This window comes from Thalassophryne amazonica, chromosome 8 (assembly GCF_902500255.1).
Source record: "Thalassophryne amazonica chromosome 8, fThaAma1.1, whole genome shotgun sequence".
Taxonomy (NCBI): Eukaryota; Metazoa; Chordata; class Actinopteri; order Batrachoidiformes; family Batrachoididae; genus Thalassophryne; species Thalassophryne amazonica.
The window spans coordinates 86,457,041-86,483,222 of NC_047110.1; the positions used below are offsets into that span (position 1 = coordinate 86,457,041).

Below are 26,182 nucleotides of genomic sequence, written 5' to 3' on the forward strand. Positions count from 1 at the left end.
CTGGTGTTTTGACACTATTGTTAAAAACCTGAGTTGAATCCATCATGATGTTAAGTGTCCTTACGAAGAGTCCTGAACAGCTGCTCTTCTACAGCCAACCGTGACATTTGACCTTTGGAAGGCCAAGAAGGAAACGATCTCACCATCAGAATTAATGCCGTTGCTGTTGCCAAAATTGGGGCCATGTTTGCCCCGTGCTCCCTTTTGATTTGGTCCGTCATGTTGCCCAGTATGTTTAGTGCAAAAAAAAAAACCCTTTTATTTGTACATTGATGGTCTTTTAGTGTTTACCTTGGTTCATCTTCATGTGGAATTTGTGCAGTATGTGAGGTCCCCATGAAGGAGAGTAGATGCTTCACTCATGGAAATTGTGTAGAAATTGTGTGTTTGATGAGGTGACAGTAATATTTTGCCTGTTGAACGACACACTTGTACTCCAGTATACATGTTCACTTCATGTATGTTTATATAGATGTACAGGACACTTCACCTTCAACAATAAAAGTGGATTTTATTCCACAGAGGACATGTTTAGATTGTCTCCACAAAAACAGATTTCTTTCTTAATAATATGTTTAACTTATTTTATTTATTTTTGGTAATAAAAGTACATATATGTTACTGTTGCACCAAGGATAACACAAAAAAAGCTTCCAAAACAGGTGCTTATTTACATTTTGGTCAAACATAGGAAGGAATTCAAGTAAAAGTAACATAAAAAAAAATGAATTTACTAAAAGTGACCAGAAAAAAAGAACAATGAATTAAGTGTAGATGTAACATTACTCATTAATGATGACGTGGTGATTACTAAACTGGAAACTGTAGGTAGGGGACATGAAATATTTTATTAACTACAGCATGAAAAATATATTTAATGATGAATGAGTTTGTTAAAGTTGTTCGGTAGGAGACCATGTATAACAGAATCATACTGCTTTATCACATTATTGAATTTACATATTTAAATGTGAAAAAATATATAGTTACATTTATAACAGTTCTGGCTTGTACTTAACTGTTGTTTTTAGCACATTAAATATGCCTAAAACTTTTGCAGAGTACTTTATGTATAACACAAAGTAGTACGTGATTAATATAGTTAACCTTCATAAAGCAGTCAGTGTACATTATAACAGCATTATTACTACATGGTTACAGTCACTGGAGTCAGTTTTGTTCTCCACTGTGCCCACAGGTGTCGCCGTTCAAACATCAGCAGCACGAAGGTCCGTTAATGTTCGAAGAAACCATTTCGAAGCAAGATTCATGGGCTCGAGACGTTGACACAATTTTGGTTTGGCGCCATCTGCTGGATAATACTATGATTTGAGTCAACGTCACATGACAAGGTGACATTGCTTTTCTGGGTGTATGATTTTTGTCCCTCTCGGCTTGCCGTAGCCGGCGTGGAAGGAAAATTTGTCACATGAAAAGTTTGCGGAAGTTTACCAGCTGATATTTTAAGACATTTGAGAGGAGAAGAAAATTGTGTTTCAAAAGATGGACCTCAGTTCTGATAAAATACAGCGGAGTCTCTCCAAGGTTAGTTAAAAAAAAAAAAACGAATGTGAAAAGTGCACTCTGCTGCTGAACGCTGGTGGCTATTTAGCATTAGCTCTTGTAAACTGGCTGAACTTGTTTTCCGAACTTTATAAAACCAAGACAATCTTGATGGTCAAAATGTTGTCATGCTTTTCTTGGTTGTATTGATTTTTCAATTTGATAATCTTGCTACACATTACAGCTGTTTAAGTCTGAATAAATGAAATGGTAAAAATTTTAACTACACAGTTTGTTGGTGAATGATAATTGAGGTGCGTGTGCTCTCGCTCGCTCTCTCCATACGGTGGCATGTCTGCGCGGTCACCACCTCACCACACTCGTCCACCTTTAAAACAACGTCGCCCCATGTAAACTGTGCCCATGTCTAATGCTAGCCTCTAAATAGACATTAAATAAAATGTCATTTTTATGATGGTTAGTGGGGCGATATGACCCCCCCCGACTGGAATGGATTTTTGGAGGGGCATATACAAGTGCTACACACACACACAGAAAACAACAATTACATTGATTTTCTGAATTATTTTTTTTAAATTCTGTCTCAGTTGGAGAGACGATAAAAATTACAGATCTCTCCATTCTTTGTAGGTGGGAAAACTTGTAAAATCGACAGTGTATGAAATACTTATTTGCCTCACTGTGTTAAAGTAAAGCTATGTAATCGTCAGTATACAGTGGGCCTCGTGTATCAACGTTGCGTACGGCGATATTTGAGCGTATGTGGGGTGTACGCCAAAACGGCTGCGCTGCTTGGCATTTATCAATGTGGTCGTTGGCGTACACTGCGCTGAAAATATACACCAGGTTGAGAGGTGGCGTAAATTCTACACCAAAATGAACCAGCGCTGGAATCCACATAAAAATGAAGATGATCAACATGATAAACAGTGCCATTATACAAATCAATGCATATGTTACATAAATAACACTTTCCTGATTATACTACATAATAATCAATACAAATCCCGCTGTTGCGGGATTGTTATGGAGCACGATCCGTGGTCACAGCGCTGACAGGAAGGAAAGCGCCGCTCGCCTTTTTCTCCAGACTTCGAGCCTGGAGCCAGAGCAGCGCTGAGCTTAACTTCATGTGGTGTGATCGTTTTAGACAATGAAATTGATAATAACAACTGTAATTTCGTCATTCCCTTAATTCGCCCGTGCTGCAACCAGGTTTTTGTCGTCTCCATTCGGTTGTCACAATAAAATAAATACCGAAATACATTTAAAAAATAAAGAAACTGTGTTTGTCACACGGGATGTGAGTGGGAAAAGGTGCAGCGTCAGGACACAGAGGCGCGATCTGTGACATACTGGTCAGTCACTATTAATAATTTCTTATGTGTCCGACCTCGTTCGTTGATCGTTAAAATTAATTCGTTAGTTCTAAGTGCCATCATAATTATTTATAGGAAAACGTTCTATTTTTATTTCTCAAACAAATGTTTGGGCCTGAAAACAGTTTGGTATTATTTTCTACTAAGGTTTGAACTTTGAGAGTGTTTACACACGAGAGAAAAGTGAGAAAATGTTCATGCCTGATTGAGAAAGTGTATAAACTGTGTAGTGAGGGGTTTTACAGCCTTAAAACGTCTATAATAATTGTAAAAAATAACGCTGACTACGTCGCGGTTTCGCGTATTACGGGCTATTTTTTAGAACGTAACTCCAGCGATTAATGAGGGACCACTGTAACACTTTATTGATTATATACTACAAAACGATACGACAGCCGCTTTTGACGCTCTATTGGCACGCGTCGTGATTGGTGGAGTTCTTTTTCATTGCCGTCTTTCCGGCTTCTATGTCGTAAAATGAGGGTGTGTCTGAAGCGGAGTCTGAATATTTATGGGCGTGTTTATTATAATTACGATCGTTTCCACCCGCCGCATTTATCAAGATCACGTCAGGCGTACACTGGAAATGGGCAGGTGCGCACTGCTTGATACATGTCACGGCAACTTTGGTGTATTTCAAGTTTACGCCGTAAATTTACGCCACAAGTGCGCAACATTGATACATGAGGCCCACTCTGAACAATCCTGGTAAATATGGGGGCTTGGGGCATCATAAATAAATGACTGTTGCTGTTGAGACAGTACTGTACCCAGCCACTCGTTGCTATTAGAACAGCTCCCACTGTTATTTAAATTACCCAGCCTCACCGTTCATGCACAACCATAACCCTAGGTTTTGAGCTTGAAATTCACCAGTTGCTTCTCTGTGACACCATGAAGTCTCTCTCTTTCCTATGTTTATCATAGTGGCTGCTTATTGAATGCCATACAATCACAGGTGTTTCTTACTGGATGGCATATTATCATGGCGGCTTTATGTTACCATATAGCTACTATGTAAAGTAAGTTGTCAGAAGTTTACATACACCGATCATGGTCATTAATGTGATGGTAATTTTCAGTTTTTAATGATGTCTTTGAACTGTCTTTTCTCCAGGGTGAAAAGAATGTATGGCATTCATTATTAATGACTTAAAAAAAACAAAAGGTGGGTGCACAAATTCAATTTTATTTTTGATCTCTAATCTACACAGGGTCAAAATTATACATCCATGCTCAAATATATATGCATGCTCTCCCACTAATATTACATTAAATGTCCCTTAGCAAGATGCACTTTGATCAGACACTCTTGGTATCCATCAACAAGCTTCTGGCATAATTCTGGCTGGATATTTGAGCACTCTTCTTGGTAGAATTGGTAGAGTTGATTTAAGATGGTTGGTTTCTTGGCATAGACCCAGTTATTAAGTGTTGTCCATCAATTTTCAACAGTTGTGGTCAAGGCTTTGAGAAGGCCATTCCAGAAGCTTAATATTGGCCTGCTTTATCCAACCCACAACCGGCTTTGATGTGTGTTTGGGATCATTGTTCTCTTGGAACACTCAGTGGTGGCCAAGTTGTAAACATCTAGCTGTTGATTTGAGGTGACGTTGAAGAAGTTGGAGGTAGTCCATTATTCCATCCATTTTGTGCGTGTATGTATAATTTTGACCTTGTGTGGATTAGAGAAGATCCAAAATAAATCCAAACTCGTGCACCTAATTCTTATTTTTTGAAGTCATTAATGATGTATTTTGTACAATTATTCCACCCTGGCAAAAACAACAGTTCACCAATTCACATTCATCATTAAACCCCAAAATTGCCATGACTTTCATGCTTATGGTGAGTGTATGTAAACGTCCTGCTACAACTGTAACTAGTAGGTCAAAACTTGAAACTGGTCTGGGCATTTATATTCTGCATTATAGTTGATATCCTTTGTGTACTGTGGCTTCCTGAGGAGTTCATTCACACTCATGTTTACTCAGCCTTCAACTCTCGTATCAATGATGAGGTTTTTATTTTTTGTTTTTCCTTGATGTCAGTACAAATTCCATGAGGTTGTGATTGAGGAGTTGGACAAAATTTATCATATTTATCCTGGGCTGAAACCTGTCACAGCCACATACAGTAAGTTTTCCTTTATTTTTACATTTCTCTGTCACATCTGTGCTTTGCTGAAGAATCAATGTGGCATATAAGTCTCACTCTCCATTTCAGCATTTACTGACAGCACCCAGAAAGATCTCCTGAAATTAGTTGGTAACATCCCAGTTAAATATGAAGGTAAGTCTATTGAATAATCATAAACGCTGCCATGTCACTGTGGGCTGGTGGTTTATTATTTTCTGGTAATGGGATGGTTCTTGTTTTAAGGCCGCTCCTACAACTTCCCCATTCAGCTGTGGCTGCTGGATTCTTTTCCCTTCACTCCTCCCATATGTCTGCTGAGGCCGACCGCTGACATGGTTATCATCGAAGGCAAACATGTTGATGCCAAAGGCCGGATTCACTTACCAGGACTTCACAGTTGGGATTATGTAAGGTGCATCGCTTTTTAAGGAAAATTTAAAAAATATTTAGAAGTAACCCTGAAAGGTTTTTTTTTGTTTGTTTTGTTTTTTAGATGCTGTGTGTTTTGATGTTGGTAACCACAGTACAGCCAGTGGGCTCAGTCATGAGACATTTCACTTGTGACTGGAATCCATTCAGTTGTAGTGGCCTGATTGTCACAAAACTTGGGATGTACATTACATATAGTGATCCCAAGAAGCTTATCGATTTTTGGCGTCAAAAGTCAAAATCACAGCTGTATTTTGTAAAAGCCTTCTGCAAAAGCAACCCCCCCCCAACCAAAAAAAAAAAAAAACATGGTTAATGCATTATCCATAATGACCCCAAGAAGCACATTGATTTTAAAGTCAAATGAGCTCAGCCATGATCAGGTGTACACATTAGGGTCCACTTTGGGTGAAAAAAATGAATTGTCAGATAGCAACTTTTGACTTTGTGCAACTGGAAATATACTATATTGGCCACATTTTGTGAAAATTTCATGAAGGAATCGATAAAATTTTTTATTTGGCAATCATTTAACTGAACATACCTGTGGAATTTTTCAGATGTAATATTCTTACTTAGCATTGGTAAATTCTTCCATCAAAGTTGCTTTATGTGTGCTAAATTTTAAGTATGTTAGTCTGAGAGTTGTTATTCATGATTGCCATAAATGATTGTGACTTTTGATTTTTAAAAATCTAAGAAATTTCTATAATTCTTAAGATTTTAACACTTCTCAGTGATACATATTCTTGAATACATCACAGGATGAGGATATATTATAGTTTAGCTTGATAAATTACAGTGAGGGTGTATCACATTTGTCAGACCCTATAAAACACATTGTTCCTAAAGATTTGCCAAATACATCTCTATTAAAAGAGTATGTGGAGAACTAAAAATGTTATGGACACTACAGGATGTCTATCAGAAGAGTTTCTCATCTATGGTGTTTCTCATCTATTTTGTCAGAAAAATTGTATTTTGTGTTTTGGATGTTAATAATATTTATTATAAAACATTAATATTTTGTGTGCATTATAACCAACATGGATTATTGGGGACTTTCAAACAAAAGCAGATGGCAGCTCCACCCCAATAGTGCAGGTGGGCTCTAGGACAGATTGAGTCTGGTCTATTCAGTAAAGCATCATGCAGCTTCACACTGTTGCAACTTTGAATTTGTGGGATGTATATAGATCAATTAGATACTAAGGACACTAGTAATATAGTTAGTATTATCTGGTAATGACTCACCTGACTTGCATGGCTAGATATGGGGTAGAAGTACAACCTGGCATTAGATTACATTTGTATGTCTCAACAGTATGTTAGTCCCATACTATTGGAAACTGTGAATTGAATGGAAGACCTGTTCTATGAAGAAATGGTACAGACGTTTCATTTATATGGCTTTTCCTGCTGCATTGATGATGACTTGGTTATAAAAGATAGTTTGTGTTTTCTTTAACCTCTATTCATAGAGTAGTTATACTGGTATGTGTTTTTTCTGCAATAAGTTGAACTGGTGATGTGTTATCGTAGGTTGTTTGTTATGCAGGAAGTTGAGCTGGTGATGTGCTATCTTAAAAGTGTCACAAGTATGGTTTTTCTCTACGTTTTAGGAAACGGCTTACATATTCTTGTTCAGGGTAGTCAGTTCCATTTCACAAGATATGACCTGCATAACACCTGGAGCACTTTCTTGGCCTCATTTGATCAAGTGTTTTGAGCTAAAGGCCCATGGGCTTTTGAGTGAATGCAGTATTCTACCGACTTAAAAATGATTCAGATGGTATTATGGGGCTTCTACATGTATTTGGTTCATGGACACTACACGTGTTATGGACACTACATTTTGAGTAAAATTACTGCACCGTTTTTAACATTTTTTTGTTATTACAATATCATGATAGCATATGATTATCAGCAAGGCATTTAATCCTGGCATTTTTTCAAATGGCCTGCGTTACGGACACTACAAAAGATTTTGGACAAATGACCAGTAAACATTCCTGCTCTGGTATGCAGAGATACATTATAGCAACATATAGTTATGACCTCATTATGAAAAGCACTACTATTGGACACAACATTGTTTATGCCTAATACCTATTTAAAAGCCATTCAGGTTTTCTGGCAGTGAATATAAGATTAAATGTAAAATTTTGATAAAATGCATAACAGTGTTGTCTATTTCTTCATTGCATAATAATTCTGTGTAGAACCCACCGATCCTTTTGCGGTAAATGAGAAACAAGAATGTAGTAATATTACTAGTGACACCACATAGATCGATTTGTATATTTCCACTGCTAGTTACTTAACATTGACTCCAAACATTGTGTAAATAGCAACTTCTATAATGACAAAAATGCTGTCAAAAAGTATGATAATGTGTAGTCTGAAAAAGTAAAAATGCGTTTTTTTCAAGGTTCTAATGTTATGAATTTGTAGATTTGAATGTATTCCCGAATTAAGCAATTTGAATAGAATTATTGCCATTTGACATACTTTTGAGGGCATAACACAGGGTAGTGTTCATGTGCACACCTGATTGTGGCTAAGCTGAATGTAAATCACTGAAGTGTACCTTGAATAAACCTACAATGGTAAGAGGGTCAACATTTGTTCAGGGTGCGATGGGTTAATGCAGACTATACACTTTTTCTTTCGTTTGTGTGTTTGTTTTTTAACAGCCCAAGTCATCTGTGGTGGGTCTTCTTGATGAAATGATTAAAAAGTTTGAGGAGGATCCGCCACTGTCCGCAAAAACCACAGAAGACAAAAAAGATGAACTCATGGCGTTCGTCTCTAATCTCCAGATAAGTGAAGGTACATCTCAGCTGACAGTGATGTTGATGAAAACAGGTTCTGCATTTGTTGTTGGTATCTTAATTTAGTCTAGATTTATTTCAGGTCATGCCAGACGAGATAAATCAGTCAAGGTCTCAGTTATTGGTGGTGGAGATTTGGGAATGGCAACAGTAATGGCCATTTTGGCAAAGGTAAAGTGTGTGTGTGTGTGTGTGTGTGTGTGTGTGTGTGTGTGTGTGTGTGTGTGTGTGTGTGTGTGAGAGAAATACCAAGGGGCCGAATACTTTTGCAAAACACTGTGTATATACAGTTGTATGTAAAAGTTTTGGCACCCCTGATCATTTTCATGATTTTCCTTTATAAATCATTAATTGTTTGGATCAGCAATTTCAGTTAAATATGTCATATAGCAGATAAACACAGTGATATTTGAGAAGTGAAATGAAGTTTATAGGATTTACTGAAAGTGTGCAATAATTTTTTTAAACAAAATTAGGCAGGTGCATAAATTTGGGCACCCCAACAGAAAAAAATCCATCAATATTTAGTAGATCCTCCTTTTGGAGAAATTATAGCCTCTAAACGCTTCCTATAGCTTCCAATGAGTCTGGATTCTGGTTGAAGGTATTTTGGACCACTCTTCTTTACAAAACATCTCAAGTTTGTTGGTTTCCGAGCATGGACAGCCTGCTTAAAATCACACTACAGATTTTCAATAATATTGGGCCCCTTGGCATTTCGCACATTTTAATTTTAATCAATTAATATCTGACATCTAGATTTTTTCAAAAAGAAGGCCTGAAAGTTCAGCTACAATTTTCCAGAAGGTCCATCTGTGATGCAAGCCTTGATATGTTTTTGTGAAAGAAAATCTTTCTCTATAACTCTTCATCATGAAGCTGTATAACTGGGGATACAAAATGTAAAACATGCACTATGCACAATTTCTCCAATCACAGCCACAGAAGCCTATAACTTCTGCGTTGTCTGGGTGTCTTGTGGCTTCTTCTGATTCTTCTTCTTGAGCGCCCACTCGGTTTTTCAGAACTGTCTACTCCACACATTTTTACCATAGAGTGGCATACTTGTTTGTATTTCTTTATAACTGATGTTAACAAAGTCCAAGACATATCCAGTGACTTGGAAATGTTTATGTATCCATCCCCTGACATCTGAAGAAAACTGGCACTAAAACTGATTATTTACAGGTATTTTACCAAAGTGTTCCATTACTTATGCAACCCATCATCTTGGCTTTTATATTTTTTATTAATTTACAGTGAGGAAAATAAGTATTTGAACACCCTGCAATTTTGCAAGTCAATCAATCAATCAATTTTATTTATATAGCGCCAAATCACAACAAACAATTGCCCCAAGGCGCCTTATATTGTAAGGCAAGGCCATACAATAATTACGTAAAAACCCCAACGGTCAAAACGACCCCCTGTGAGCAAGCACTTGGCGACAGTGGGAAGGAAAAACTCCCTTTTAACAGGAAGAAATCTCCAGCAGAACCAGGCTCAGGGAGGGGCAGTCTTCTGCTGGGACTGGTTGGGGCTGAGGGAGAGAACCAGGAAAAAGACATGCTGTGGAGGGGTGCAGAGATTAAATGCAGAGTGGTGCATACAGAGCAAAAAGAGAAAGAAACACTCAGTGCATCATGGGAACCCCCCAGCAGTCTAAGTCTATAGCAGCATAACTAAGGGATGGTTCAGGGTCACCTGATCCATCCTGATCATCTGCGTAACAATGAAAATTTAAGCAATGCCGTCTAATAATACTGCCTAAGGGAAGCATGTATAAAGTGAATAAAATTGGTCCTAGCACAGAACCTTGTGGAACTCCATAATTAACCTTAGTCTGTGAAGAAGATTCCCCATTTACATGAACAAATTGTAATCTATTAGATAAATATGATTCAAACCACCGCAGCGCAGTGCCTTTAATACCTATGGCGTGCTCTAATCTCTGTAATAAAATTGTATGGTCAACAGTATCAAAAGCAGCACTGAGGTCTAACAGAACAAGCACAGAGATGAGTCCACTGTCTGAGGCCATAAGAAGATCAATTGTAACCTTCACTAATGCTGTTTCTGTACTATGATGAATTCTAAAACCTGACTGAAACTCTTCAAATAGACCATTCCTCTGCAGATGATCAGTTAGCTGTTTTACAACTACCCTTTCAAGAATTTTTGAGAGAAAAGGAAGGTTGGAGATTGGTCTATAATTAGCTAAGATAGCTGGGTCAAGTGATGGCTTTTTAAGTAATGGTTTAATTACTGCCACCTTAAAAGCCTGTGGTACATAGCCAACTAATAAAGATAGATTGATCATATTTAAGATCGAAGTATTAAATAATGGTAGGGCTTCCTTGAGCAGCCTGGTAGGAATGGGGTCTAATAGACATGTTGATGGTTTGGATGAAGTAACTAATGAAAATAACTCAGACAGAACAATCGGAGAGAAAGAGTCTAACCAAATACCGGCATCACTGAAAGCAGCCAAAGATAACGATACGTCTTTGGGATGGTTATGAGTAATTTTTTCTCTAATAGTTAAAATTTTATTAGCAAAAAAAGTCATGAAGTCATTACTAGTTAAAGTTAAAGGAATACTCGGCTCAATAGAGCTCTGACTCTTTGTCAGCCTGGCTACAGTGCTGAAAAGAAACCTGGGGTTGTTCTTATTTTCTTCAATTAGTGATGAGTAGTAAGATGTCCTAGCTTTACGGAGGGCTTTTTTATAGAGCAACAGACTCTTTTTCCAGGCTAAGTGAAGATCTTCTAAATTAGTGAGATGCCATTTCCTCTCCAACTTAAGGGTTATCTGCTTTAAGCTGCGAGTTTGTGAGTTATACCACGGAGTGAGGCACTTCTGATTTAAAGCTCTCTTTTTCAGAGGAGCTACAGCATCCAAAGTTGTCTTCAATGAGGATGTAAAACTGTTGACGAGATACTCTATCTCACTTACAGAGTTTAGGTAGCTACTCTGCACTGTGTTGGTATATGGCATTAGAGAACATAAAGAAGGAATCATATCCTTAAACCTAGTTACAGCGCTTTCTGAAAGACTTCTAGTGTAATGAAACTTATTCCCCACTGCTGGGTAGTCCATCAGAGTAAATGTAAATGTTATTAAGAAATGATCAGACAGAAGGGAGTTTTCAGGGAATACTGTTAAGTCTTCCATTTCCATACCATAAGTCAGAACAAGATCTAAAATATGATTAAAGTGGTAGGTGGACTCATTTACATTTTGAGCAAAGCCAATTGAGTCTAATAATAGATTAAATGCAGTGTTGAGGCTGTCATTCTCAGCATCTGTGTGGATGTTAAAATCGCCCACTATAATTATCTTATCTGAGCCAAGCACTAAGTCAGACAAAAGGTCTGAAAAGTTCTCCCACTTAGAAATCATGGAGGGGTCTGACATCTTCATCTTAGGTGCATGTCCACTGTGAGAGACATAATAAAAAAAAAAAAAAAAAAAATCCGGAAATCACAATGTATGATTTTTTTTTTTTTTTTTTTTTTTTTTTTTTTTAATTTATTTATGTTACTGCTGCAAATAAGTATTTCAACACCTGTGAAAATCAATGTTAATATTTGGTACAGTAGCCTTTGTTTGGAATTACAGAGGTCAAACGTTTCCTGTAGTTTTTCACCAGGTTTGCACACACTGCAGCAGGGATTTTGGCCCAGTCCTCCACACAGATCTTCTCTAGATCAGCCATGTTACTGGGCTGTCACTGAGAAACACGGGAGTTTCAGCTCCCTCCAAAGATTTTCTATTGGGTTTTGGTCTGGAGACTGGCTCGACCACTCCAGAACCTTGATATGCTTCTTACGGAGCCGCTCCTTGCTTATCCTGGCTGTGTGCTTCGGGTCATTGTCATGTTGGAAGACCCATCCACGACAACTGAGGGAAGGAGGTTGTTCCCCAAAATCTCGCAATACATGGCCCCGGTCATCCTCTCCTTAATACGGTGCAGTCATCCTGTCCCATGTGCAGAAAAACACCCCCAAAGCATGATGCTTCCACCCCCATGCTTCACAGTAGGGACAGTGTTTTTGGGATGGTACTCAGCATTCTTCTTCCTCCAAACAAGGTGAGTGGAATTAAGACCAAAAAGTTCTATTTTGGACTCATCTGACCACATAACTTTCTCCCATGACTTCTTTGGATCATCCAAATGGTCATAGGTAAACTTAAGATGGGCCTGGACGTGTGCTGATTTAAGCAGGGGAACCGTCTGTGCCATGCATGATTTTAACCCATTACTTCTTAGTGTATTACCCACAGTAACCTTGGAAACAGTGGTGTCAGCTCTCTTCAGGTCATTGACCGGCTCCTCCCATGCAGTTCTGGGCTGATTCCTCACCTTTCTTAGGATCATTGATACGCCACGAGGTGGGATCTTGCATGGAGCCCCAGTCCGAGGGAGATTGACAGTCATGTTTAGCTTTTTTCATTTTCTAATAATTGCTCCAACAGTTGATCTTTTTTCACCAAGCTGCTTGGCAGTTGCCCTTTCCAGCCTTGTGGAGGTCTACAGTTTTGTCTCTGGTGTCTTTGGACAGCTCTTTAGTCTTAGCCATGTTAGTAGTTGGAGTCTTACTGATTGTGTGGGGTGGACAGGTGTCTTTATGCAGCTAACGACGTCAAATAGGTGCTTCTAATTTGGAATAATAAGTCGAGTGGAGGTGGGCTTTTTAGAGGCAGACTAACAGGTCCTTGAGGGCCAGAATTTTTGCTGATTGGTAGGTGTTCAAATACTTATTTGCAGCAGTAACATGCAAATAAATTATTAAAAAAAAATCATACATTGTGATTTCCAGATTTTTTTTTTTTTTTTTAGATTGTCTCTCACAGTGGACATGCACCTAAGATGAAAATTTCAGACCCCTCCATGATTTATAAGTGGGAGAACTTGCGAAATTGCAGGGTGTTCAAATACTTATTTTCCTCACTGTTTATGAAGTTGTAGAGACTTGCTGTCAGTTTCAGTTTAAGGAAGATAATTTTTGAAAATTTTATATTGAGCAGCCTGATTTACTATTTGTATTTGAACTGGCATACATAAATTAAAATGTGTGAAATACCAAAGGGCCGCATACTTTCTCAAGGTACTGTATGAGTGTGTGACTAAAATGCCATGTTCCAGTATTTTATTACTGATGGATCACTTTTTACCCTCTTAATTGAAATGCAGGGTGACGTGGATAAACTCGTCTTCATTGATGTTGCTGAAAGTTCTACTAAGGGTGGCAGCACAGATCTGGAGATTTTTAGTCTTCCTAAGGTAGAGGTATCCAAAGGTAGGTTTTGTTCTTTGACACATAAACATGATGGTTCAGTGGTGGGTGAGCTGGTATTTTGACACTATTGTTGAAAATCTGAGTTGAATCATCATGATATCAAGCATCCTTAGGAAACAGTCTCACCATCAATGACTGATCACTTACCACAGTGAATGCTGTTGGGGGCCACACCATTTGTGGTCTGCAACTCACATTAGCCATATGCTCCCTTTTGATTTGATTTGTCATTTTGCCCAGTATGTTTACCATAAAAGTATTTTTGTTTCTGCCTTAGTGGTGGGAAATGGCTTGATGCAGTTCCATACCTGAACATCTGAACATAACTACATCTAAAAATTGTGGGATGCTGTGGAGTTTCTGTGATGATCATTACCCCACCCCCCCACTACCACCACCACCACCACCACCCACCATCTCATGGGCACAGAAAAAATTCCAAATGCTTCATGAGACCCATTTTTCCATCACGACATTCCACTGCAGATGCAGTTATGTGAAGTCTGTCTGGTGGCATTTTGTGATGTGTAAATTAAATGCTTTAAACATAGCACCCAACACTGATTTGTTTACTGTGTGTTTTCATCTTTGTCAATTTCCACATAAATTCAGCATTATTTCATAATAAAAGACGGGGGACTGATCAGAGCGTGACAGCAGCACGTCTGAGACTGACTCTACACCCAAAGAGATCAAAGGGAATAATTAACCACCAGATGACATCATTCTAAAGTCAGTTTTAAGCAGAAACCAGGCGATAATCTGATAATCACTGCTAACGCCACCACCGGTTCCACTCTTTCTGGAGAGGAAACACGCTTTAAGAATTTTCTCCTGGCCACGCAAAAAAAAGAAATGATGAAGTCTGTGGTTAGATCCATGTTTTGAAGACTTCCTCACACTGTGCTGGGCTTCAAGTTTTGTTTGTACTAGTTGCACTGTTTAAAAAAAAACAACCTCACTTTCCACCTCAAAATATTATCTTTGGAAAATCTGTCCACCTCATAAGCTGTACGAGTCCTTTTACGCAGCATTGTAAAACACAGATTTTAACCATTTTGACATATTCACCATCAAATTCCACAAAATACACTGCTTTCACAGTTTAAAAAAAAAATTAAGTTTTTCACCATTTATTTCAATAGAGAGTCTCGAGGCGTGGCTTGAGATGATGTCATCAAAATTCATCTTCCTCACAGCTTGATGATCTGTTTAACAGCAGCAGGTGAAATCAGGCCAATTTCCCCATGTTTATGATTTTAATTTCTCAGGGCATATGGCACCAAAACTAAAACACAGTACATCATTATTTTCATAATTCTTTATTTATTTAGAATAATTAGCTCAATTGACATTTTATTTACTTGTTATACGCACTTTAAAGATGGGGACCAGCACCCCAGTTTACCAATCCAGAGGTACTGTCCCCGACTTCCATGCAACATTATATAAGCATGTCAACCATGACATCCCAACAACATCCAAAAACTTCAGCATCTCAGCACAGATCTCGTCCACTCCTCCGCGACTTGCTGCTGAAGTGTTTTTTTTTTTTTTTTTTTTTTTTGACCATCTTGGTGACTTCTGTCAGGGTGACGGCACCAGATCCACCTTAGTCTTCCATCCCTGCCTCCTCAGCAGAGGGTGTGTCAGTAGGACTGAGGAGATCCTCAGTGTTCTTTCCACCACCTGATGATATCCTTAAAACAGTTTATTAGCTCTCCATCCTTGCTCAACACAGCCTGGGGTAAGAACTGCCTCCGTTTCCTGAAGCACCTGACAGTTTACCAGAACCGCTTTGAGGCTGACTGAAAGTTGTGCTCGGTGGCCTTTCCAAACTCCTCCTATACCAGAGTTTTTGCTTCAGCTGCGACTGCGGCCGCAGTCCTTCCAGCCTGCCGGTACCTGTCCAGGTTAACAATATTACTGTTTTCAACTTGTAAAGCGCCTTGTGTGCACGTTCTGTCAGAAAGGTGTCTTTCATTTGAAATATATTATGCAAATGATGTTTTATCCCTGCCGCCTGCACATTATTACAAGGAGATTACAGAGCAGACTTATATGTTGACATTTAGATTGAAAATGTTCATTTTGTACAAATTAGTGTCATGTGCTTTGACATAACATTAAATTTATTTTTGGATTCATATTTGACATTTCATAGGAAAGAATTTGGGAACCCGCTAACATACCGCTGATGCTTTCTCTCTTGTTAGATTTGTCTGCCTCTGCAGGCTCCAAGGTTGTTGTGGTAACTGCAAATGCATGGAGCGGTGATCAGTCCTACACAAATGTGGTTCAGACTAACGTGGACTTGTTCCGGGGAATTATCCCAAACCTGGTTCATCTCAGCCCCAACACCGTCATGCTCGTTGCTTCACAGCCAGGTCGGTGCCGGTGATACTCCACCAATTAAATGGAAGGTTTAGGATTGTGATCATTACCTCTTGCTCTTTTCTCAGTGGACATCATGACTCATGTGGCGTGGAGGCAGAGTGGCCTGCCTCCAAACCGGGTGGTTGGAGCAGGATGTAATCTGGATTCTGAGAGACTTTCTCAAATTCTGGATATTAACCTGAACATTCACAAACAAGCCTGGGTCATCGGAGAACATTCAGACAGTAAAGGTGAGTCACATTGGATCACTGACACCTTTTAGAGCTGGTTGGTTCATGAATCACCCTGGTTGATGATTCACATCTTCATACTGAATCATCTGTCATGTGTTCGAGGTCTCTGTTAACCCAGATCCTATGAGTCCCCTGGCTGGCTGCTGCTAAGTGTATGAAGCGAGTTAGCAGACTCACCAGAAACACTGCGGTCTCAGATGATTCGGTCTGTGACTGAAGTCAGTGAACCGAATCACTTCATTTGGATTCAGTTCACTCAGTGAATCTAAGTATTAAGTTAAATATTGTAATAAGTGGTTAAATACATGTTTGTTATGTGGCTGATATATTTTGTGCACATGCTGTGATGATGATTATTTTACATTTAACATTGTAATTTTGGTTAACTTAATTGATTTGTATTTTATATTTTTGTTCAGTTTGTTGTTATTTGTTTGTTTTGCTGTATGGAATTTTAAAGTAAACATCTGTAACCTAATAATACATATGTGGATCCTTACCATGGGTGAATTCACTGTTTTTTGTTTTTTTTGTTTTTTTTTTTTTTGGATGGGGGGGCGATTAAGTGAACCGGATTAATTTAGTAAAATGAACAGTTTACCACCACTAACACCTTTAGGGGTGGACACAAGGGAGTAGTCTGTTAATAAATGTATTTGTTTGGATGTACTTTACTAAACTAACATCTAATACAACAAATTAATTTTGGTGTGGTCTGTTGAGTGCATTTCACATTCCCCTTTATTCTCTGTGTGCATTATTTGTTCACCTGGTTTTAGAGGCTTTGAAGTGTATTAGCACAAGCAGAATGGTACATGGACTGCATTTATAAAGTGCTTTTCTGTCTGCATCAGAAGATCAAAGTACTTTACAGTGATGCCTCACATTCACCCATTCACACACACACTGATGTCAGGGTGCTGCCATGCAAGGTGCTCACTACACACTAGGAGCAACTTGGGTATTAAGGACCTTGCCCAAGGGCCCTTTGTGATTTTCCGGCCAGACGTGTATTTGAACAGAGGATCCTCTGGTCTTAAACCCACCGCTTAACCACTAGACCATCATCTCCCTGGTGAATGAGTAATGTAGCACTACATGCTAATGTTATATATTCTGTGTGTTTGCAACATGTGCAAATACCGCACAATGTACACACTAATGCTTGTCTGTGTTTTTTTGCGTGCGTGTGCAGTTGCTGTAATGAGTAACACTGGGCTGAACTCTAATGTGCGGCCGGAGATTGCTCGGGAGTCCAGCACTACCAAACCTTTGTTAAACAGGTACAGAAAAGACTTTCTCCTTTGAGTGTCAGATTTAGTTTCTGTAAATCAGTGCTGTGATGAAACTGTTACTCCACAAGTGCTGCTATTAAATAACACTCTGCATTCAGTTTAGGATTCCCAGGCTTTTGGTAAAATGTTGACCTTTGTGTGGGTGTCCCAGTGAGCCAACAGAAAATCACACTTGAAAAGTCCACATGTTGCTATTCCAGCACAATTTTTTTTATGTACAGTAGTGTTCAAAATAATAGTAGTGCTATGTGACTAAAAAGATTAGTAGATTAATAGACCAGTAGATTCCGTAGATTCTCACAAATCCAACAAGACCAAGCATTCATGATATACACACTCTTAAGGCTATGAAATTGGGCTATTAATAAAAAAAAGTAGAAAAGGGGGTGTTCACAATAATACTAGTAGCATCTGCTGTTGATGCTACAAACTCAAAACTATTATGTTCAAACTGCTTTTTTAGCAATCCTGTGAATCACTAAACTAGTATTTAGTTGTATAACCAGTTTTTCATGATTTCTTCACATCTGCGAGGCATGGAGTCAACCAAGTTGTGGCACCTTTCAGCTGTTATTCCACTCCAAGAATCTTTAACAACATTCCACAATGCATTTACATTTCTTGGTTTTGCTTCAGAAACAGCTTTTTTGATGTCACCCCACAAGTTCTCAATTGGATTTAGGTCCGGGGATTGGGCAGGCCACTCCAAAACATTAATTTTGTTGGTTTGGAACCAAGATTTTGCTCATTTACTAGTGTGCTTGGGGTCATTGTCTTGTTGAAACACCCATTTCAAGGGCATGTCCTCTTCAGCATAAGGCAACATGACCTCTTCAAGTATTTTGACATATCCAAACTGATCCATGATTCCTGGTATGCGATATATAGGCCCAACACCATAGTAGGAGAAACATACCCATATCATGATGCTTGCACCACCATGCTTCACTGTCTTCACTGTGAATTGTGGCTTGAATTCAGAGTTTGGGGGTCGTCTCACAGTCTGTCTGTGGCCCTTGGACCCTAAAAGAACAATTTTACTCTAATCAGTCAACAAAATATTCCTCCATTTCTCTTTAGGCCAGTTGATGTGTTCTTTGGCAAATTATAACCTCTTCTGCACGTCTTTTATTTAACAAAGGGACTTTGCGGGGGATTCTTGCAAATAAATTAGCTTCACACAGGTGTCTTCTAACTGTCACAGCACTTACAGGTAACTCCAGACTCTTTGATCATCCTGGAGCTGATCAGTGGGTGAGCCTTTGCCATTCTGGTTATTCTTCTATCCATTTTGATGGTTGTTTTCCATTTTCTTTGATGCGTCTCTGGGTTTTTTTTTTGTCCAACTTAAAGCATTGGAGATCATTGTAGATGAACAGCCTATAATTTTTTGTACCTGCGTATAAGTTTTCCCCTCTCCAATCAACTTTTTAATCAAACTACGCTGTTCTTCTGAACAATGTCTTGAACGTCCCATGTTCCTCAGGCTTTCAAAGAGAAAAGCATGTTCAACGGGTGCTGGCTTCACCCTTAAATAGGGGACACCTGATTCACACCTGTGTATTCCACAAAATTGACAAACTCACTGACTGAATGCCACACTATTACTGTGAACACCCCCTTTTCTACTTTTTTTTTTTTACTAATAGCCCAATTTCATAGACTTAATGCAATTCTACAGCTAGCCAGGCCCCTGTAGTCGGTGCGGACCAAGGTAGCTTAGCCGCCGTTAGTTACCCCCTGGCAGATCCCGAGCAGCCGGGAAAGCAGGCTGACTGGGTGACTGTGAGGAGGAAGCGTAGCCCTAAACAGAAGCCCCGTGTACACCGCCAACCCGTTCACATCTCTAACCGTTTTTCCCCACTCGACGACACACCCGCCGAGGATCAAACTCTGGTTATTGGCGACTCTGTTTTGCGAAATGTGAAGTTAGCGACACCAGCAACCATAGTCAATTGTCTTCCGGGGGCCAGAGCAGGCGACATTGAAGGAAATTTGAAACTGCTGGCTAAGGCTAAGCGTAAATTTGGTAAGATTGTAATTCACGTCGGCAGTAATGACACCCGGTTACGCCAATCGGAGGTCACTAAAATTAACATTAAATCGGTGTGTAACTTTGCAAAAACAATGTCGGACTCTGTAGTTTTCTCTGGGCCCCTCCCCAATCAGACCGGGAGTGACATGTTTAGCCGCATGTTCTCCTTGAATTGCTGGCTGTCTGAGTGGTGTCCAAAAACTGAGGTGGGCTTCATAGATAATTGGCAAAGCTTCTGGGGAAAACCTGGTCTTGTTAGGAGAGACGGCATCCATCCCACTTTGGATGGAGCAGCTCTCATTTCTAGAAATCTGGCCAATTTTCTTAAATCCTCCAAACCGTGACTATCCAGGGTTGGGACCAGGAAGCAGAGCTGTAGTCTTACACACCTCTCTGCAGCTTCTCTCCCCCTGCCATCCCCTCATTACCCCATCCCCGTAGAGACGGTGCCTGCTCCCAGACTACCAATAACCAGCAAAAATCTATTTAAGCATAAAAATTCAAAAAGAAAAAATAATATAGCACCTTCAACTGCACCACAGACTAAAACAGTTAAATGTGGTCTATTAAACATTAGGTCTCTCTCTTCTAAGTCCCTGTTGGTAAATGATATAATAATTGATCAACATATTGATTTATTCTGCCTTACAGAAACCTGGTTACAGCAGGATGAATATGTTAGTTTAAATGAGTCAACACCCCCGAGTCACACTAACTGTCAGAATGCTCGTAGCACGGGCCGGGGCGGAGGATTAGCAGCAATCTTCCATTCCAGCTTATTAATTAATCAAAAACCCAGACAGAGCTTTAATTCATTTGAAAGCTTGAGTCTTAGTCTTGTCCATCCAAATTGGAAGTCCCAAAAACCAGTTTTATTTGTTATTATCTATCGTCCACCTGGTCGTTACTGTGAGTTTCTCTGTGAATTTTCAGACCTTTTGTCTGACTTGGTGCTTAGCTCAGATAAGATAATTATAGTGGGCGATTTTAACATCCACACAGATGCTGAGAATGACAGCCTCAACACTGCATTTAATCTATTATTAGACTCTATTGGCTTTGCTCAAAAAGTAAATGAGTCCACCCACCACTTTAATCATATCTTAGATCTTGTTCTGACTTATGGTATGGAAATAGAAGACTTAACAGTATTCCCTGAAAACTCCCTTCTGTCTGATCATTTCTTAATAACATTTACATTTACTCTGATGGACTACCCAGCAGTGGGGAATAAGTTTCATTACACTAGAAGTCTTTCAGAAAGCGCTGTAACTAGGTTTAAGGATATGATTCCTTCTTTATGTTCTCTAATGCCATATACCAACACAGTGCAGAGTAGCTACCTAAACTCTGTAAGTGAGATAGAGTATCTCGTCAATAGTTTTACATCCTCATTGAAGACAACTTTGGATGCTGTAGCTCCTCTAAAAAAGAGAGCTTTAAATCAGAAGTGCCTGGCTCCGTGGTATAACTCACAAACTCGTAGCTTAAAGCAGATAACCCGTAAGTTGGAGAGGAAATGGCGTCTCACTAATTTAGAAGATCTTCACTTAGCCTGGAAAAAGAGTCTGTTGCTCTATAAAAAAGCCCTCCGTAAAGCTAGGACATCTTTCTACTCATCACTAATTGAAGAAAATAAGAACCCCAGGTTTCTTTTCAGCACTGTAGCCAGGCTGACAAAGAGTCAGAGCTATATTGAGCTGAGTATTCCATTAACTTTAACTAGTAATGACTTCATGACTTTCTTTGCTAACAAAATTTTAACTATTAGAGAAAAAATTACTCATAACCATCCCAAAGACGTATCGTTATCTTTGGCTGCTTTCAGTGATGCCGGTATTTGGTTAGACTCTTTCTCTCCGATTGTTCTGTCTGACTTATTTTCATTAGTTACTTCATCCAAACCATCAACATGTTTATTAGACCCCATTCCTACCAGGCTGCTCAAGGAAGCCCTACCATTATTTAATGCTTCGATCTTAAATATGATCAATCTATCTTTGTTAGTTGGCTATGTACCACAGGCTTTTAAGGTGGCAGTAATTAAACCATTACTTAAAAAGCCATCACTTGACCCAGCTATCTTAGCTAATTATAGGCCAATCTCCAACCTTCCTTTTCTCTCAAAAATTCTTGAAAGGGTAGTTGTAAAACAGCTAACTGATCATCTGCAGAGGAATGGTCTATTTGAAGAGTTTCAGTCAGGTTTTAGAATTCATCATAGTACAGAAACAGCATTAGTGAAGGTTACAAATGATCTTCTTATGGCCTCGGACAGTGGACTCATCTCTGTGCTTGTTCTGTTAGACTTCAGTGCTGCTTTTGATACTGTTGACCATAAAATTTTATTACAGAGATTAGAGCATGCCATAGGTATTAAAGGCACTGCGCTGCGGTGGTTTGAATCATATTTGTCTAATAGATTACAATTTGTTCATGTAAATGGGGAATCTTCTTCACAGACTAAAGTTAATTATGGAGTTCCACAAGGTTCTGTGCTAGGACCAATTTTATTCACTTTATACATGCTTCCCTTAGGCAGTATTATTAGATGGTATTGCTTAAATTTTCATTGTTACGCAGATGATACCCAGCTTTATCTATCCATGAAGCCAGAGGACACACACCAATTAGCTAAACTGCAGGATTGTCTTACAGACATAAAGACATGGATGACCTCTAATTTCCTGCTTTTAAACTCAGATAAAACTGAAGTTATTGTACTTGGCCCCACAAATCTTAGAAACATGGTGTCTAACCAGATCCTTACTCTGGATGGCATTACCCTGACCTCTAGTAATACTGTGAGAAATCTTGGAGTCATTTTTGATCAGGATATGTCATTCAAAGCGCATATTAAACAAATATGTAGGACTGCTTTTTTGCATTTACGCAATATCTCTAAAATCAGAAAGGTCTTGTCTCAGAGTGATGCTGAAAAACTAATTCATGCATTTATTTCCTCTAGGCTGGACTATTGTAATTCATTATTATCAGGTTGTCCTAAAAGTTCCCTAAAAAGCCTTCAGTTAATTCAAAATGCTGCAGCTAGAGTACTGACGGGGACTAGAAGGAGAGAGCATATCTCACCCATATTGGCCTCTCTTCATTGGCTTCCTGTTAATTCTAGAATAGAATTTAAAATTCTTCTTCTTACTTATAAGGTTTTGAATAATCAGGTCCCATCTTATCTTAGGGACCTCGTAGTACCATATCACCCCAATAGAGTGCTTCGCTCTCAGACTGCAGGCTTACTTGTAGTTCCTAGGGTTTGTAAGAGTAGAATGGGAGGCAGAGCCTTCAGCTTTCAGGCTCCTCTCCTGTGGAACCCGCTCCCAATTCAGATCAGGGAGACAGACACCCTCTCTACTTTTAAGATTAGGCTTAAAACTTTCCTTTTTGCTAAAGCTTATAGTTAGGGCTGGATCAGGTGACCCTGAACCGTCCCTTAGTTATGCTGCTATAGATGTAGACTGCCTGGGGGTTCCCATGATGCACTGTTTCTTTCTCTTTTTGCTCTGTATGCACCACTCTGCATTTCATCATTAGTGATCGATCTCTGCTCCCCTCCACAGCATGTCTTTTTCCTGGTTCTCTCCCTCAGCCCCAACCAGTCCCAGCAGAAGACTGCCCCTCCCTGAGCCTGGTTCTGCTGGAGGTTTCTTCTTGATAAAGGGAGTTTTTCCTTCCCACTGTAGCCAAGTGCTTGCTCACAGGGGGTCGTTTTGACCGTTGGGGTTTTACATAATTATTGTATGGCCTTGCCTTACAATATAAAGCGCCTTGGGGCAACTGTTTGTTGTGATTTGGCGCTATATAAAAAATTGATTGATTGATTGAATGCTTGGTCTTGTTGGATTTGTGAGAATCTACTGAATGTACTGATACCTTGTTTCCCATGTAACAATAAGAAATATACTCAAAACCTGGATTAATCTTTTTAGTCACATAGCACTACTATTATTCTGAACACTACTGTAAATAAATTATAGTTAGGACTCTTCTTCAAATTCATAGAGAAAGATAGAAGAACTACAGTGTTGATTCCCTATAAACCAATTAAGTATACTTTATTGGCCCCAGTGGGAAAATTTGCTTGGGCAACCCCCCGCCCCCCCCCCGCCAAAAAAAACAGGTAAAATAAATTAAAATTGAGGTGTAAAAATCTACCTTAAAACGGCCCAAAAGACGGTTTAAAATGCATATGTAGTGTTCCACCGTGTGGCGTGTCTGCCATCACTCAAGGAGGATGGAAGTGCTGACAGTATAAACCAGTCACTCGAAAAGGAAGCAGTACATAAATATGTCTTTGCAAGTTTAGGAAGAAAAAGTCCTTAAGCAGCTTTGAGTTCTACATCACTAACCAGTGCTATACACAGTATAAGCTTAAAAAAGTTTGTGAATGCAAACTCTGGAAATCGGTGCATCAGTCGTCCATATTTGGAGCAGAACATATTCAAAATCGGTTTTATACGACAAAAGAAATGATACTATATTCCTTACATTTTTATTTTAACCCTTTTAGTGTTGGGCATTTTCTAATGAAATCATTTTAATTATTTTCTAATGAAACAAAACACAAGTTCAAATACTTGTGGATTTTTTTCACCAGCTTTTCTTTGGTTAAAGATGTGCATAGTAGTACAATGGTTAATAGGTAAACAAACCCATTTATTTGATTTCAACACTGGAGAACATTACTTTCATTGTACTGACTTGCTTCAAACTTGCCCGTTTAACGGCGGTGCTGCCTCCTTTGTAACAGTCGAGGGATGAGTCGGTGTTCTCGCACTTCTTTCACATTGTTGTAAGTTTTAGATTTGTAGCAGTTTTTCCCTTTTTCAGATGTTTTCTGCACATTAAATGCCAGAGGTGGGATGAAGTCACTCTCAAGTCATAATGACCACCAATTGTTTGCAAGCTGACGTGACTTGGACTTGCAGATTGATGACTTGACAGTGACTTCATCCCACCTCTGTTAAATGCGCCTTAAAACTTGTCTTATGTAAAAATTCTTCTGAAAACATATTTATGCAAGTTACTTGCATTTAATGAGAAACACACCAGAGGCATAGAAACTGAAACGCATTCTCAAGGGCAGGTGTCTTGATTGTAGCACAAATAGCTCAAGTTTTTGACAAGTTTGTGTGCATGCAGAGCCTTTGAGTTGATGAAGAATCAAGGTCAGAGGTCATGGTCTGTGGGTCTGTCCGTAGCTGATATCACAAGCAGCATCCTGACGAACAAGATGAAGGTCCACTCTGTCTCCACGCTGGCTCAGGTAAGTGTGACCTTCACCTTTACTGTCTGACTCCAGAACATTTTTACTGGCGAAGACGGCAGCATGTCATCTGTTTGTTGGTTTCAGGGTTGGGGTGGCATTAACGCCGAGGTGTTCTTGAGCTTGCCGTGCATCATGGGAGCCAATGGTTCCATGCGGCTGGCTGGTGTGTCATTGGGTCTGGAGGAAGACTCCAAACTGAAGGACAGCATCGCCTCGCTTTCCAACCTCATGAGTCAGCTCCAGCTATGATTGGTGTTTGTCGCCTCAGAGTTAATGACATATATCATTTAAAAAGTTAGATTATACAGTTTAACCCTCAGTCCTTGAAGCTGTGCATTTTCTGTGGGTAAGAGTCAGGAATTAGACTGTATTTGTACGGGACGCTTACATTGATGCAGACTTTATACACACACATGCTGATGTCAGCCTGCTGTTACGACACTCAACTGCACACCATGTGTAAGGTGGGCATTCAGGACCTTGCTAAGGGGTACCTTTCTGAGTTTCCTGATGGAGACTCGAACAGACGATCCTGTGGTCAGGAGCCTGCCGCTCTAACCTCCAGCCAGGACATTTGAGACAAATTCACTGTTGGGATATTTTAAAGCCATAAAATGCAAGACCCTCAAATAACTTGTAATGCCTGCAGTTTTAAGCACTAACTTTTTTTTAAACACTCGCTGCAGCCAAAGATGAACTTGTGAATGTGGTCATGTATTTATCATTTGGTATGAAGGAAGTTTATATTATATGGTACAGGGTACTAAAGTGGCACTTAAATTCTTGTGTATTTAATGGTCTTATTATTCTGTATTCTTTTTACTTTCCAATGCTGGAACCTCACTAATGTATAATAAAAACTACACATTTCTGGTGGAAGTGCAATAAATAGCTCTTAAATATCTACGGTTGGGTTCTTACTGTAAACTAAGCAGTCACAGCCATGCAATACCAGATTTGTTAAATAAGTGCACACACCAATTTATACAGCAGCAAGACCAAACTTTATGAACAAGGAATAAAATAAAATGTCTCAAAAATGAACAATATTGACAGTAATGTGCAATTACAAAAAAAAAAAAAAAAAAACTGCTACGAGATCAGTGCAAAACATTTGTATAAAATATGACCGTACGTTCTTCAGTATTATGGCTTTAACTCCCATTTCTCTGAAACTTTAATTTTGTTACTGCAGTGTCTCTAAAATATATCTGTACTTATGAAATCTTTTGCTTCTGTAACAAAAAGGATCTTATACACGGGTGATTCTTAGACTACGGGCACTTATGTCCTTTGATCATATTGTATGAAAAACAGAACAAAGGGGAA

At 39.1% G+C, this 26,182-nt stretch overlaps 2 protein-coding genes across 2 annotated transcripts in view; both read left to right on the top strand.

Moving 5' to 3' along the window:
* spty2d1 (SPT2 chromatin protein domain containing 1) overlaps nucleotides 1-6,172 on the top strand; it is a 34,534-nt gene extending 28,362 nt beyond the window's left edge. Inside the window, exon 8 of the transcript XR_004562286.1 lies at nucleotides 6,145-6,172. The gene's annotated coding sequence lies outside the window, so the exon portion shown is untranslated. The remainder of the gene's footprint in view (nucleotides 1-6,144) is intronic.
* Nucleotides 1,388-25,756, top strand: uevld (UEV and lactate/malate dehyrogenase domains). The gene is made up of 12 exons (XM_034176875.1): nucleotides 1,388-1,545; nucleotides 4,955-5,039; nucleotides 5,130-5,195; nucleotides 5,286-5,449; nucleotides 8,168-8,303; nucleotides 8,388-8,476; nucleotides 13,504-13,609; nucleotides 15,826-15,996; nucleotides 16,072-16,236; nucleotides 17,435-17,522; nucleotides 24,727-24,850; nucleotides 24,938-25,756. Exons 1-12 carry the CDS (start codon nucleotides 1,504-1,506, stop codon nucleotides 25,100-25,102), a joined length of 1,401 nt encoding a protein of 466 aa, XP_034032766.1. The 5' UTR covers nucleotides 1,388-1,503; the 3' UTR covers nucleotides 25,103-25,756.
* Nucleotides 25,757-26,182: the final 426 nt, after the last annotated feature.

Coding starts and splice junctions, on each gene's coding strand:
- uevld (XM_034176875.1), top strand. CDS start 1,504: ATGGACCTCAGTTCTGATAAAATACAGCGGAGTCTCTCCAAG. Junction 5,040..5,129: donor ACCTGTCACAGCCACATACA/GTAAGTTTTCCT, acceptor TCTCCATTTCAG/CATTTACTGACAGCACCCAG. Junction 5,450..8,167: donor GACTTCACAGTTGGGATTAT/GTAAGGTGCATC, acceptor GTTTTTTAACAG/CCCAAGTCATCTGTGGTGGG.